A 16,433-nucleotide genomic window follows, 5' to 3' on the forward strand; every position below is an offset into this window, starting at 1 on the left:
GAGACTGTTTACTTTAGCTGTTTACTAGCGGAACTTGCTAACTAACACATTGTTAGGAAAGGCGATTTGCAAAGATTCATGAAAGAACCTTATTCTCACTTCTGTAGGTGAGGCTGGATCATGAATGATTCGTGCGAACATAAACATATTTATTTAGATCAGGGGGTACATTCCCTTCACAAACAAAAGTAATCCTCTGTGTCTTCAGCAGCTCAGATGTCAAGAGTAAATGACAACTGCTATGTTCATTATTACATCCAAAAAACAAAATACCTCAGTCTCTTAGGAGACATTCTTGTCTACTCCCACTCCGGCGTCAAAACAATGGTGGACAGTCTACAGCTCACTCAGGGCAGGTCTAAGGTAAAACACTAGTGTCAATCAACATTTGTGGGAGGGGCCTGGGTCTGTGTGATGTCACACAGCCAAGAAGCTGAGAACGGCTTGATTTGAGAACACTGAGTGGATTTTTATCAATATAGGGTGGATGTGTACAAACACTGCCAACTCAAATTTATGTTCAAACTACATGTAAAAGTGAATTTTGCATCCGATGACCCTTTTAAGGGCATCAAGGTGTCTCGTAGATGTGGCTTTTGCCTCCAAAATTGTGTTAGTTTCCTTCTGCTGTGAGCTGTAAAGATTCCCGTCGAGGGGCCAAATATGAAGGCTACATCTCAGGCTGGGGATGCCAGATCGTGTCTCTCGCTTGGGAAAAGAGGTCCTTCCTCAGCAGGATTGGCCAAGGGGCTGCAACAGCAGCTGAATCAACTCGGGGAACCACGTCTAATTCCTCCAGAGTGGGGCCAACAGGAGAACCAAGCATCTGATTCCCTAATGACCTGAGGAAGCAAGGCAATTGGAGGAAAGGCATAAAGGCAAATACTGGCCCAATCATGGGCCAGGGCATCTCATCCTTCAAGAAATAAGTTGGTCAATAAGAGTTGTCTTATGAGGCAAAGAGGTCCACCTCTGCCCTCTCGAAGACCAACCAAATTATCTGAACCACTTGAGGGTGTAGATACACTTCATTCCATTCTGCTGCAAATACACTTCCCCAGGACAGCTTGTAGGCTCCTTGGTTCAATCTGCACGTGAACTGCCCTGAGTGAACACAAAGGAAAGAAACCTTTTGCAGAGGATTAATATCTCAAAATATGGATTTCGTTAGGGCAATACCTCGAGGGCATCCGATATACTTCATGTGAAATCAAAGAACAAACTGGTGTGAGCAAATTTTTGAGCAAAATCAGAACTGCCATCTATCCACTTTATTTTTTAATGTGGAAGTAAGCCGTTTTCTGTGAATGTGTGAGACTAAGCCACTTTAGGGAATAACGAGAAGAATAACAAAGTGCAGTAAATGGTAAAACTGTTTGCACTACAAACCAGTGTGTTCATAATTAAGATAATATATTAAAATAATATGGTAAGAGACACCAGTTTGCAATATCAAGCAACTAAATTTTTTTTTTTTTTATAGTTTTGTACATCTAAAAATATATGGAAGCGAATGACACCGGAATCTAGGCACATTCAATTTACAAATGGCCACACCCACTCTTAAATAAGGTGGACAGGGCACTATTTCAGGGGACAGACATTTGTAGAGGTGTCCAAAACCATATTGGATGTTACAGACTACACAACTCGTTCAATCCCATGATGCACCGCAATAATGAGTTTATAAACAATGTACTCTTAACAGTTAGAGAATTCAAGTAACTTTAAATATGTTGAGTTGAAAATACTTAATATTCTATGTGAATACAACTTAACTGCAAAAGATAACTCAAAAAGTTTAGTGAACACACACACACACACATGTTCGTTTTTGTGAAAAGTGGGGACATCCCATAGGCGTAATGGTTTTTATAGTGTACTTACTGTATGTGCTATTGCCCTACACCAATCCTACACCTAAACCTACCCCTTACAGGAGACTGTGCATTTCAACTTTCAACAAAAAAACTCACTCTGTATGATTTATAAGCGTTTTGAAACGTGGGGACATGGGTCAATGTCCTGAAAAGTCACCTTCACCTTGTAATACCTATGTCATACCTTTGTCATTATACAAATCTATGTCCTGACTTTTCACAAAAACGCGCGCGCGCACACACACACACACACACACACGCAATATTTCATTAACATGCAGTGGGTATTCATATACTTTTGTCAACACATTTTGTTTTGACAAACAGTTGGCTCACTCATCTTAACTGAGAAAAATGTCCTTTTCCTTTATAGTCTGGTTGTATTTTGTTGGTCTCAAAGTGTTAAAATGCCTGACCTCATTGATCTAAAGATGGATTTTGTTATGAACCCTTTATAACTTTATACTTTTGGTTTTTAGTGACTACACATTTAAGAAAATAAACGCTGCTTTTTTTCTGACTTTTTTTCTCTCAGAATTATGAGATATAAACTCACAATTCTGACTTTTTTTCTCAGAATTGCATGATATAAACTCACAATTGCGAGTTATAAAGTCAGAATTACGTTTTATAAAGTCGCAATTGCAAGATAAAAACTCACAATTCTGACTTTTTTATCGCAATTGTGAGTTTATATCTCACAATTCTGAGAGAAAAAAGTCAGAATTGTGAGATAAAAAGTCACAATAACCTTTTTTTTTAATTATTATTATTCAGTGGCGGAAACGGGCTTCCATAGGTTCCAGAGTTGAACCCGAATGCAAATTGCCTTATTATAGCACCACCTAGTGTCTATTTCCATTTTTGTTTATCTTCTTGTAAAGTTACCATGATTTTCAATATTTTTTTGCAGTGAATGTGATTCTGGATGCTGATACGGCTCATCTACATCTCATCGTGTCTCGTGATGGGAAACAAGTGAAATCTGGAAACAGGCAAACGAAAGGAGTGGATGGAAGAAAAGACAGATTTAATGATTATCTTGGTGTTCTTGGGAAGAATGGATTCTCCTCAAGGTGTTTCTACTTTGAGGTGCAGGTGAAGGGACAAACTGAGTGGTATTTAGGAGTGACCAGAGAATCTGTTAACAGGAAGGGCTTGATCCGTCTGAGTCCTATGAATGGATACTGGACTGTGTGTCTGAGAGATGGGGGCTACTGGGCTTATGAGTTGTCACATGTCTCTCTTTCTCTGAGTGTGGATCCTCAGAGGGTCGGTGTGTTTGTGGATTATGAGACGGGTCTCGTCTCCTTCTATGATGTGCAGTCCATTATCATATCTACTCTTACACTGATCAATCTTTTGATGAGAAACTCTATCCATTTGTTTGTTTGGGGGAATGTTATTATTCTTGGAATACAAACTCTATCCCATTGATCATCTGTGATGATTACTAATGAGACCAGTGAGCGTAACAAAAGGAAATACAATTTAAAAAAAGGTTTAATGGCAATAAATATTGCATAGTATTTACACTGCCATTCAAAAATGTGGACAAACAATTAGGTTTATTTTATGCTTCTCTGAATCTTAATTTTTTGACTTCAGTGACTGCTTAAATGACTGAAATGTCTTGTGTAAACACACACACATACACACACACACACACATATATATATATATATATATATATATGTATTGAGCAAAACTGGAATAAAACAAGCTCAAATATAAGACAGTTTTCATTTGTGTCACATGTGTTGCTCACTACATCATTGCCACAGTTGTCTGTGTTATGTTATAGTTTTCATGACTGTAATGTGTGAATTCTATTTTTATTATTAATTTGATTTCACATTGATTTTGTTTTAAATGGATGGTTCACCCAAAAATGAAAATTCATCATTTACTCACCCTTCAAGTTGTTCCAATCGCTCCCCCCAAATAGTTTTTTCTTCTTTCTTTTCTCTGTTGTTGTTTTTCAACCAAAATGTTGGTGTTATCAGTATACCTGATATTCTGTGTTAAAGTGGCTCTGTTTAATTTCAGATGTTGATTGTTGAGCTCATTTATCATCATTTTAGAGATTAGCATTTTTAAAGCCTTGAAAATAAATTTTCACTGGATAAAATCCTAGACTACAACAGTTTTTTTTAATTTATATAAATTTGGTCACACCTTATTTGAAGATTCAGTTAACTAACTATTAACTATGAATTTTGCCTCAGTAAACTCTTAATTTGCTCATTAATACTAATCGTTGTTCCCTATCTGTCACTTTGAGTTATGTCATGACTCAACATTAGGGGTTTACTCGGGAGCCCCAATCATCTCTGATTTTAAGAGAAGACTCCAATGAAATTTGGCTGGTAGGTTTTGCTTGCTGAGCCACTCCCTGCGCGTAAGGGTATTAAGAGGCGACAGGTGCATCCACTCATCAGATTTTTGCTTTGGAGCCGAGTGGGTGAATGAATTTCAACTGCACAAAGCCAATTGTTTCTGAGAGCTGGAAAGAGAAGAGGCTGTTCTGGTTGGCGTTATGGCGCGACGGTATCCCTGTCATCAGCGATTCCCCTGGGCACTTCAACTTAAAGAGCAGTTTCTCTAAAAGAGCAAATCACGGACGTCTCGCGTCTTTTTAAAGTTGTCGCTCCAGCCGTGTCCTCTTGGTTGCTGTCGTTGCCTGTCTTCTGTCAACAGCCATGATCATTGTCTTCAGTGTTTGGGAATCCAGCGCGCTGAAGATGCATTTGTGGATGGTTCATGCATTCTCTGTGAGCGTATGGCCATGGCAGCGCTGCGATCTCGCCTTTCTGTCCTCACGGGGATGAGAGCGGCACCCTGTCACTACCCATCCCAGTTTCTCTGTCACGAGCAGAGGACCGCCGGCTAGTGCTCACGGAGATCTGAGGATTACAGTGAGAGCTTCTCCGCTGGGTCCGTCCCCGCGAACCTCTCACTCCTTCTGCAGTGGCTGTTTTGTGCGGCTCCCGAGTGATTCCTCTGGCTCGGTTCATGACGGTCCCAGTGTTTCATTTCAGTGCGCAGTATCGGGCTGGAGGTGTGCACACTTCCGAGTCCCGACCCCTCGCGGCTGGATGATTGGTTTCGCACGGAGCGCAACTCGTGACCATGCTCTGCCCTGGTTCCTTTCTTCCCGGAAGTGCATGAGGAGCGGATGAAGTCGTGGATGCCCCTTTTTTCGGCCTGAAGCCACTTGGCTTCCTTCTCCATCCTCACTACCCTCGATGGCAGAGCAGCTAGGGGGTACGCTGACATTTCCCAGGTGGAGAGTGCGGTTGTGGTGCACCTGCCCACAAAACGCTGCCACTTGGAGAAATCGTCCTCATCCCCTATTCAAAGCCTGTAAGCTGTCGGCAGCTCTCGCTCCCGAAGCTTATAGTGTGGTGGGCCGAGCTGCTTCTTCCTTACTTGCCATGGCTATCCTGCAAGTACACCAAGCCAAGGCACTAAAATGCACGAGGGTAGTACCGACCCGAAGTTGATGCAGGAGCTGCGCTCGGCAACTGACATCGTCCTACGGGCAACGAAAGTCACAGCATGGTCCCTCCTGAGGGAGATGTCCACACTTGTGGCCCAAGAGTGCCATCTTTGGCTCAACCTGGTCGAGATGAGAGACTTCGACAAAGTTTGCTTTCTTGATGCTCCTGTCTCCCAGACTGGCATGTTCAGCGACGCTGTCTAGGACTGTGCCCAGCAGTCCTCCGCAGCACAGAAGCAGACCGAGACCATCCAGCACATCCTGCCCCGACGTGGTTCTCCACCTGCCACCATTCCGTCGCAGGCAGTGCCCCAGTCTGCTCGTTGCCGTGGGCGCCCTCCTGCATCCTCCAGAGTGAGCCTCTTGCCGGAGTGCGGTGCCTCCTGTGTTCCAGCCGGCCCCTAAGTCTTCTAAAAAGACAATGTAGCGGACATATTAAGCTGCTCTTCCAGAGGATATGGTGAGTATAGCGTCACTCCTTCCAGGCGGAGAATCCCAGATCTGTTCCAAGCAGTTACAAGGTAGAGCAGTTTCCCTTTCTTTCGAATTAGCAGGCTCATGGGTTGACAGCGAGCGACGCATGGCCTCCTCACTCTCGCCCACGACGCCCCCTATCGCCAGTGGCCAAGAGAATGCTTCTCTGGCCGGTCCCTCTGGGGACACGGGGAGTCCTCCCAGGTGACAAACAAGTACACTTCCATAATGTACTTAAAGTGCTCTATTTTCGTGCACTAATTTTGTACTTAATATACTAAAAATTATCCTTTAGTACTTCTTAAGATAAACTTAAGATCATCTAAGTGTACTCAACTGTACTATTTTGTGCTAAAATGCACTTTTAACATACTGTCTTTGTATTTAAAAAATGTATTTAGCTACCACTTGTAGTACACTTGAGTGTACTAGTGAATGAAAGATGGGTTCAAGTGGTAACTAAATACAGTTTTTAAATACAAAGACAGTATGTTAAAAGTGCATTTTAGCACAAAATAGCACAGTTGAGTACACTTCATTAATCATTAGTTCTGTGACTGTTTTAGACTGTTAGGCTCTTTTGTAGGTCTCCCTGATAAGCTGACATTCAGGTCGAGCTGGGCTCTGATGGTCTTTTAACTGAGTATGCCACTCCCTAAGGGTGGGGGCATGATTGCATTCCCCTCACTTTAGAGGGTCGTTATGCTGAGAGCTTGCTCCCTGTTAGCTCTGTTCTACATGTAGGAGTGTGGTTAGTACTTCTCTCACTTTAGAGAGTCATTTTGCTAAGTATTGCTGAAATGACTCTTTGAAAAAAGATTTGTTCATTTTGATGAATGAGATCAAATGAGAGATTAGTCAAATGGGTGGTGTTAATCATTTGCAAGAAAAATTAATTTATAAAAATGTAAGTACAAAAAAAGTAATTAAATTAATTTAATAATTGAGCTCATTTATGAACACCACTGGAAACAACCTATATTATATATCATATAGATTAAATACAAATATTTGTAAAGGGATCGTAGCACACTTTTAAGCAATGAAATAATAAAACACTTCTGATACTTTATCTGATTATTACACTTAAAAGCATTTTAAGTGTTAGTGCTAATAAGTGTATTTAAGTGTAGCATGGTTGGGAAAATGTTCTTATAACTATTACATTAATAGTATATTTTAAATAAAATCAATTTAATTTAAACTTATAAATGTTTACTAACATTGAACTCATTTTTAAATCGTTCAAAGTACACTTTTAAGAAATAAAACTAATAAAAGTCCTTTGTATAGTTTTGTGGTAGTATACTTTATTACAATGCGTTAAAAATCCATTTAAATATCAGTGGTATTTAGTATACTTTTGCAATTGCACTGAAGTTCTACTGAAGTAGAAATATACTTTTAATTAGTGTATTTATAGTGTATAACTTTTAAAATTTTATTTTGCACAAAAAAATAAGAATGGACTACAAAAGGCACTTGCTGGAATTTAAGTATTTTTTTTTTTAGTGCATTCAAGTATACTTTTTTTTTTTTTTTCCGCCTGGGTGGCAAAGTGGCATAGGAAAACTAAAAACTCATTCTCTGAGGGAAGATGAAGAAAAGTGGAATATAATTCCCCTGTGTATTGACTGCAACAGTATAGTCTACCTCTCTCACCAGATGTCATGGCGCTAATGTTTGCCAAACAACCTTAAAGTAAAGTGTTACTACAGTATAGGCCTATTTTGTTTATTTAGGCCTACTTCTTAACTACCATACCTCTTTAGGGCTTAGCCCATATGTGACCCTGGACCACAAAACCAGTCTTAAGTGTCAATTTTTCGATATTGAGCTTTATACATAATCTGAAAGCTGAATAAATAAGCTTTCCATTGATGTATGGTTTGTTAGGTTCTGCAATCTGAGGGTGCAAAAAAATCTAAATATTGAGAAAATCGCCTTTTAAGTTGTCCAAATTAAGTTCTTAGCAATGCATATTACTAATCAAAAATGAAGTTTTTATACATTTACGGTAAGAAATTTACAAAATATCTTCGTGGAACATGATCTTTACTTTTATCATTTTGACCCATACAATGTATTTTTGGCTATTGCTACAAATATACCCCAGCGACTTAAGACTGGTTTTGTGGTCCAGGGTCACATATTACATGGCAGATGCAATTTTTAAATAGTCCCTGAGCTTCTATTCCTGCTCTGTGCTGAAGACCTGTTTGTGGCGAGAATAACCAACATTGGGGAACTTGCCTCCTCCTGTATCTTTCTCTTCTGCGTTACAAAATGATGGAGAGTCACATGGCAAATACCATGACTTTGCCACTCGTTTGCCACTCTACGTTTTGGCTGAATGCTTTTACTGATTATCTGTGTATAAAGTCCTGTACTTGGCCATCATATCTGTTAGATTTTCACAATTTCCAGCGCGCAGTGACGAAACAGGACAAACTGAGCATTTCACCCAAAATTGTTTGTTGTAATATGATTCCAAATTTAGGGGGGCCAAGCTTGTTGACAGGGGGTCAATTTGCTGTGCTGGGTGGCAGACATGTATGTAAATACAGAACAGATCTGCTATCCTATATATCTTTTGATCTAATCAGATGAGATTTTAAATGTAAGTTCTATGTTTATACAGGTATAATTTATTTCTTCAATTGGACTGATATCAATGGGTGATTGTGTTGCAGATTTATGTGATATGAAATGGAATTAAATACAGATCCATGGATACAGATAACCGAATCAAATGCATGTTCCTCATTGGACCATAAAGGACTTTAACCTAGTTATTGTTCTTTTTTTATTTCCATGTACAGACCTGACCATATATGGTGTGTGATTTACTGTCTCAAAAGAGTAGTGTTTATGCCACTAAATCCACTTACCTAGCTATTAAAACTAGTTAGAACCAGCAAATTGATTGACAAAGTTAAATCACATCCCTCCACTAATGCCAGTTATTAACCCTTTAGCCAAAGCCTTAAGACATTACTCTGAGAATAAGCGAATGATTTCAGCAGCACGGTTATTAACTAGTATGATGGGAGGGACTGTGTTACCACATAAGATGTTCGGTGATATGAGAAAGTGAAACTAAACCAGGAATGATCTTCCTATGATCTCTCATATCATCTTATTTATTGACATTCTTGAGAACAGCCAATACTGAGTTAAAGGTAAGTCATGGAAGAATTGAGAAATACTTTTATCTAGATTTCTACAAGTCTACATAGATTTTCTGAATTTAAATATTCCAGGAGTAATGTAAAGAAAGCACATGCATGTTAACTCACAATTCTGAGTGTTTTCTGATTATGATGCAGTCTCTTTTTTTGATATTTTTTTATTTTTAGCATCAATCTCCTTCAAAGATGAAGTTCATTTGTTTGACTCTCCTGATTATTAGTGGAATTACTGATTCAAGATCAGGTATTTATTTGTATTCAAGTGTGTGTTCATGTGTAAAATAAAGAGAAAGAGAGATATAATAAGTAACTTAAATAAGGGACAATGTACAATCAGCCGGTCATAGTCCAACTGAAGGAGTTAATGTTGCATTCATAACAGGTTTACTATTCATTATGCGGCTTACTACACAAACATTTATTAAATAAACAAAGATTCAAAATTGTTTTGTTATCTTGTAGAAACTGAAAAGACAAAATGCATATATAAAACTAGGCTTCTTGGATGAGCGGTCAGTTATATTATAATGTCATGGATAACAATCATTATTCAGAAATATTTGACCACTGAATACAAAGACTGACCAATCAGAATTATTCTAAAGAACCATGTAATAAATAATAAAATCCATAAAAGTACAACCAGGCAGTGTTTTATGTAGTTTAATGTAGTGAATGAATCCTCAGCTGAACAGATGCAGAGCTGAGATTGCTGAGATGCTGCTTTACATGGAAACATTATTGTATTGTTTCTGGTGCAGGATTATCACACCAGACATTTCTTATAATGTGAAAGAAGATGAGAATTCTAAAATGTATTTTAACTGTTGTAAATCTGTAGAACAAACAGGCTGTCTGCTGCTTCTGATTTAAAGACCACAAAGGCTAAAAAAAAATACCATAAAAGTATCAGACGATAGCCTTTTGTAAGGACATACCCAAATTTAGTTGTCATTATAAGTTTACCGTTTGCCCTAAAGTCAAATATGATGTGTTGTGATAAGTTTACATGTGAGAACCAGCGATGAGTGGTGTCAATGACATTAAACCTGACATAACACTCATTGAGGTGCCAAGTTCTGGACCACTTTTACCTTTTTTGTCCTTTTGGAGGTTGACAGTCCCTTGTAACTGTCCAGCAATATATGAACATTATGCTAAATATCTCTTTTTGTAGAAAGACAGTCATATAGATTTGGAACAACATGAGGGTGAGTAAGTGATGACACCCCAGGTAAAGACAAAATCTTTAGGACTGTATAATTTAGATGTGCTTTTTTTTTCTCTTATAACAGAACAGTATGAAGTCGTAGGAGCTGCAGATCCTGTATTTGTTGTAGCTGGTGAAGATGTGATTCTGCCCTGTTCAGTCAAACCCAACATCAGTGTTGTGGACATGAGAGTCGAGTGGTTTAGACCTGATCTGAAAAACTCACTAGTGCATCTCTATGAGGATCATGAAGACAGAAATGCAGAGTCCTACGGAGAGAGAACAGAACTGAATCATCAAGAACTACAGAGAGGAGATGCATCACTCAAACTGTCATCAGTCCGAGTCTCAGATGAAGGACGTTACAAGTGTTTTATTCAGTCCAAATCCTGGTATGATGATGCTACTGTTGATGTCAGTGTTGAAGGTGAGTAAACCAATGAAAATGAACATTTAATGGTTTTAGACATGAAGCTTTGGTGTAGGGAAGACTGGGATGTTTGTAACATGGGGTCAGTTGTAAAGGGGTCTATAAGGTCATAGAAATATCATGTTTAGCAGATGGGAAGGATTGTTACACAACTTTCACGATTTACTTCTATTGCATCCACAAAGATTGAACACAATGAAATGAGATGGTGTGTTAGCCCACATTTGACAACTATGAAAGTGACTAAAAAGCACACACACTGTTTTTATATTCTTAGCCTATGTTATCTTTATCCTTTTTGAATTACAAGTAGAGTTGGGGAAAGGGTTGATACGTTGATGGTATAAAAATGATTTCAAACAAGCTCATCTGAATGCATGTACAAAACCTCCAAATATTTTGCAGATTTCAAGTCAACTTATGTGATATAATATCAATGTTATAGATAAATAGTGAATTTTTAAATTTTTAAATTTTTTACAATTTCTACTTAAAATTACAGACCTTAAAGCAAAAAGTGTTACAACTTTCCCCAGTCTCCCCTATATTTTGCTCTTTCATTATATAGTTTGGTACTCTTGTCAGTATCAAACTAACAAAAAAGCCAGAACAAAAACACTGAGTGAAAACACTTTCACTCAGTGAATGTTTATTTGTAGCTGTAGGACGTCCTCCAGTGATCACTGTAGATGGGTTTGATGATTCAGGAGGGCTTCATCTACAGTGTGAATCTGAAGGTTGGTATCCTGAACCTGTTCTTGAGTGGCTGAACAGTGAAGGAGTCCGTTTCACACACAGAAACACAGATGGATTCAGTGTGAAACACTCCATCACTTTAACTCGTGTCGGCAAGATTCACTGTAGAGTCAAACTGAGACATCACGTGCTGGAGACACAGATTATAACCAAGTACGTACTGACAGTTATTTTTCATTATGTTTTTATGGTTATTTGATGATTTTATGGTTATAGTGCATTAAATTATCTTATTTTATCTATTATATTATTTTTTAACTTGTATTGTACATTTAATCAAATTTTTTCACTGTATACTTATATATGTATGACACAATGTATATTTTTTTACATTATTAATTTTAAACAAACAGTAATAAATGTTTGACTGGACACAATGTTCTGAATGTGAGTCACTGTTTTGTTTTGCAGATAAAAGGTTTAATCCTTGGAGGACAACAATCATCTTGATTTCAGCTGTTGTTGTACTCATTGTGATTGCTGGAATGTTGATAGCTGCATTTGTTCATAAAAACAGAAGTAAAATTCTTGTTTGTTATTTAATATATTTAATGTAAATAAATAAGGGATTCTAGGGCTAATTGTCATATGGTCCCTATCTGTCGGTCCACTCATTCAGATTAGTTCTTGGGAGCCGAGAGGACAGGTTTGTGCTTCTCTCTCCATTCACATCTGCCTAGAAGCTTCGTTGGATTCTTACAGCACATTTCAGAGGCTCTCTCTCCCATACACACTGATAAGTGCAAGAGAGTTCCCCCTGGACATTTCAACAAGCAACTATAAAGATAAATTTCCAGAACAGAATGTTCTCTAACAAGAGAGTTTCTCTAAAAAGAGAGTGTTTTTCTAAAAGAGCAAGCACAGACGGAGAGTGTCTTTTAAAGATGCCTTTCTGTTCCTAGGTGTGATCAATATTTTCTTCCTTGAATGGCCACAATTGCTGTCTCACGTGCTGTCTTCGATGCTGAGTTGCCAACCATGCTTGCCGGTCCTTCGTGAGCATAAGGCTGGAGTGGAATCTACCACCCTTTTAGAGACACTTTCATGTCTCTATCCTTCCTCTGCACAGACCTTTTCTTCAGTTAGACTTTGAGGGACAGGCATATCACTATAAAGCCCTCCCTTTTGGGTTTTCCCTGTCTCCTTGCTTCTTCACGAAAGTCAGAGAGGCCACCCTTGACCCTCTAAAGCAGTGGTCTCGAACTCAATTCCTGGAGGGCCACAGCTCTGCAGAGTTTAGCTCCAAATCACACCTGCTTGGAAGTTTCTAGTGATCCTGAAGACCTTGATTAGCTGGATCAGGTGTGTTTGATTAGGGTTGGAGCTAAACTGTGCAGAGCTGTGGCCCTCCAGGAATTGAGTTTGAGACCAATGCATGCCCACTTAAAGAAGTGGGCATGCACATCCTTAACTACATTGACAACTGGCTGATTCTACCTCAATCACGGGAATTGGTGGGCTTACACAGGGACCGGTCCTTCAACACGTAGCCTCACTGGGACTTCAGGTCAACTGGGAGAAGATCAAGCTCTCGACTGTGCAGAGCATCTCTAATTCTTGGTGTGGAGTTGGACTTGGTCACAATGACAGCACGCCTCTCAGAGGATTGTGCTCGGCCATTGCTGTGGTGCTTGAACCTGTTAAACAAGACAGCAGTTGCACTGAAATACTTTCAGTGGCTCCTGGGGCAAATGGCTTCCTCAGCCTCAGTCATGCCGTTGGGGTTAATGCATATGAGACCGCTTCAGTACTGCCTTCAGACTCGAGTCCTGAGATGGTCATGGCATTGCGGCACATATTGCCTTGGTCAGACCTCGGGAAGGTGTTCCCCTAGAATGAGTGTCCAGGCGTGTTGTTGTCACAACATATGCCTCTAAGACAGGCTGGGGTGCCATGTGCATCAGACGTGCAGTCTCGGAACCCTAGACAGGGCTTTGTTTGCACCGGCACATCAACTCCCTAGAATTGTTGCCTGTGTTATTAGCCCTGAGGCGGTTTTGACATCTCGTTCAGGGCAAGCACATGTTGGTCTGGACGGACAACACTGCAGTGGTTGTAACAGTTTTACTGTCACATTAGTTACTAGTAGTTCTTTTTTTTTTTTCATGTCATAGTTATGCCCTATCATTAGGAGGTGCTCTGTATTCGGAGTTGCTCATTTGCCTAAAAGGGGGGAAAGAAGTAGCATTAGGCAGGAAGTAGTGTGCTAAGCACATGTAATGTCTTCTCCTTTGCTGTCCTTTGTTGGTGCCCTGATTTGAGGAACAATTTGTTCGTACTCTCAAATGTAAGTAAGGTATTGCTTTGTACATATGTGGAGTTTGCATATATAATTTTTGTTATGGGTTAGCACTAAACGCGTGTTGATTGTATGTTTGTTTAAATGCAGAGGGTTCTTGTTTGAGAGAGGAAACAGCACAGATATAAACAGGACCTAGACAAAAGGGACTAATTGTCTTCATCCAACCCATCTACTCATCGTATTTTATGGTCAACAAACGGATGAATTGTTTGGTGATTCAGATTCCGCATTGCTTCACTTAAGAACTACTGGTCTCATTTTCCACTCTAAAGATGGATTTCATTATGTCAAAATGCTACTTATGGTTATATCTATGAACTGATGGACTTGCTGGATTTAACTGATGTTTCCTCAAATCTGGAAGACTTTATGTGCTGATGTTTGGACTTGTTGATGTGAATGTGTGATCCACAACTTGAATTTAATACACATGGCTCACTGAAATGAATTGGTCTCCGTGGTCCCTCAATCTTTATGTGGCATCAAAAGTTAGGTGTTACATGGTGACATACAGTACATCAACCATCAGGGCAGTGTCTGCTCCCGTCAATCATGAGGCCAATGCACTCTCATGACGAGTCGCACTCCGAGGAGAGTGGAGACTGAACAGGCGCCCGAACAGGGACCAGTTGAAAGAAAAGTACAATCCAATTGAATTTTGATGAGAGACACAAATTCAACTTTCTGTGAGTCATGTTGTTTTATTGGTTACAGTAACATAACATTACAGTCAGCTTAGGCTTTAAAGATAGTTATTTCCAAAGATTCATTAGTTACAAAATGGTCTCCTTACAGAAAGAGACAGAGGGTGAGGATCCTTTAATCCCAGACTACTCTTCAGAACCTTTCACTACTCATCGTGAGCCAATCCAAGACCTTATTCATTCTCTCAGTAGCTTGTATCTGGAAAATGAACCTGAGAATGTGGAACAAGAATGTGATTTCGATGACTCTCTGTTACCTCCTCCAAACGAAGATGATGAAAGCTTATTAACAATGATTATGGCTTCAAGGATGCATAAAGTAGAATGTAGAGTGGAGGGTTTGGAGAATTCATCTGATGTTCGTTTTAAGGATATTCAACACCAGTTGAAGGAGCAATGTAATAGGATGACTGCCATCGAATGTCAGCTGCAGCACATAGTAAAACAGTACCAAGATCATCACGCAGAAGTACAGCAACTCGAGCACTCACTGTCCACCAAGCTGAAGGATGAATGCAGCCAAGTAAAAGGCACTTTGGAAACTAAGGTCCAGGAGTTAGGAAGAGCAATTATGGATTGCCTGAAACGGAGAGATGGCCAGCTGAGGTCACTGATTCAGTCTTCTGGGGGAGCTACCTCTACTCCACATTTCAGCCACACAATATCAGACCACAGTTCCTTTCGACCTGTACATTATAAGACCCCCATCAAGCTAGAGTTTCCAAAATTTGGAAGTTTAGATGGAGAAGATCCCATTACGTACCTAGAGCGATGTGATGAATATCTGGCTGTACAGCCTTTGAATGACTCTGAAATCTTATCCATGCTTCCTTCTGTGGTAACACATACAGCTAAAGACTGGTGGGTAGCCGAAAAGAAGAAGGTAAGAACATGGTCACAATTTAAGTCAGTTTTTCTTCAATCATTTCTGTCTGACGTTCACGAGGTCGAAGTAGAAACAAGGATCAGAGAAAGGAAACAAAGAGTTGATGAAAGCATCAGGACGTTTGCATATCAGTACCGAGCCTTATGTTTGAGGTTGAAGCCTTCCATGATGGAACGTGAGATCCTCCAAGCAACTCTCCGAAACTGCAATCCAAGAATTGCCAGTATTTTAAGAGGTACTGTAACTACGGTAGATGATCTGGTACGGGTAGGCACCCTTGTAGAAAGAGATATCAGCGAAGAGAGAGCCTTCTGGAGGCAGAGGCACCAAGAACAAAACTCAAAACCTATTGAAACGGGTAAATTCACAAAAGGACGACAGCCCAATCCACACATAGCTGTTTGTTCAGAGAACAGCGGAGAGCTACTAACGACATTAACGTTGCCCATAACCATCAAAGGCTGTCAATATCAAGCAATCCTGGATACTGGGAGCACTTATTCATTAGTGCAGGAGTCGTGCTGGCACCAGTTAAAGTCGAATCATGAAGTTTTGCAGTCAAGCAGAGGACAGTCATTTTCCCTTGCTAATGGGTATGTACAGTCAGCCTTGGGGAAGGTAGTTTGGAGGGGTACTATTCAGGGCCACAGTTATCCTCTAAGAGCCTATGTGATGAGGCACTGTGATTTGGCCTTTTCAGTTGTATTAGGACTTGAGTTTTTGAAGACATCAGGAATCATCATTGATTTTAAAAATTCCACACATTCATTGCCTGAAGAATGTGAGAGTCCACTTCTTCTCCTTCACCAACAGTCAGTCTGCACCTTGCAATACCTCTAGTGCCAACCTCTTCTACTACACTAACCATCTTAAAGGAGTTAGTAAATCAAGCTGATGCTTCTAAAGCACACAAACGTCAGTTAGAAGGGCTGTTGCTTGACTGGCAAACCGTATGCACTGACAATTTGGGACAAACCAACTTAATTCGCCATCGAATCAATACTATTGATGAGATTCCAGTCCGTAAGAAAGCCTATCCTGTGTCTGTCAACAAACTGAAGTTCACTGACGAGGAAGTAGCAAGCATACTGGACAAGG

General features: G+C 39.8%; 1 protein-coding gene across 1 annotated transcript in view; it reads left to right on the forward strand.

The window, feature by feature from the left end:
* LOC131534874 (uncharacterized) overlaps window positions 1–16,433 on the forward strand; it is a 36,105-nt gene that overhangs the window by 7,490 nt on the left and 12,182 nt on the right. The window contains exons 6-13 of the mRNA XM_058767984.1: window positions 2,794–3,205; window positions 5,560–5,736; window positions 5,835–5,842; window positions 5,937–6,060; window positions 8,981–9,038; window positions 9,216–9,291; window positions 10,343–10,684; window positions 11,347–11,596. Of these exons, the coding sequence (XP_058623967.1) occupies window positions 2,794–3,205; window positions 5,560–5,736; window positions 5,835–5,842; window positions 5,937–6,060; window positions 8,981–9,038; window positions 9,216–9,291; window positions 10,343–10,684; window positions 11,347–11,596 (1,447 nt within the window). The remainder of the gene's footprint in view (window positions 1–2,793; window positions 3,206–5,559; window positions 5,737–5,834; window positions 5,843–5,936; window positions 6,061–8,980; window positions 9,039–9,215; window positions 9,292–10,342; window positions 10,685–11,346; window positions 11,597–16,433) is intronic.

This window comes from Onychostoma macrolepis, chromosome 03 (assembly GCF_012432095.1).
Source record: "Onychostoma macrolepis isolate SWU-2019 chromosome 03, ASM1243209v1, whole genome shotgun sequence".
NCBI lineage: Eukaryota > Metazoa > Chordata > Actinopteri > Cypriniformes > Cyprinidae > Onychostoma > Onychostoma macrolepis.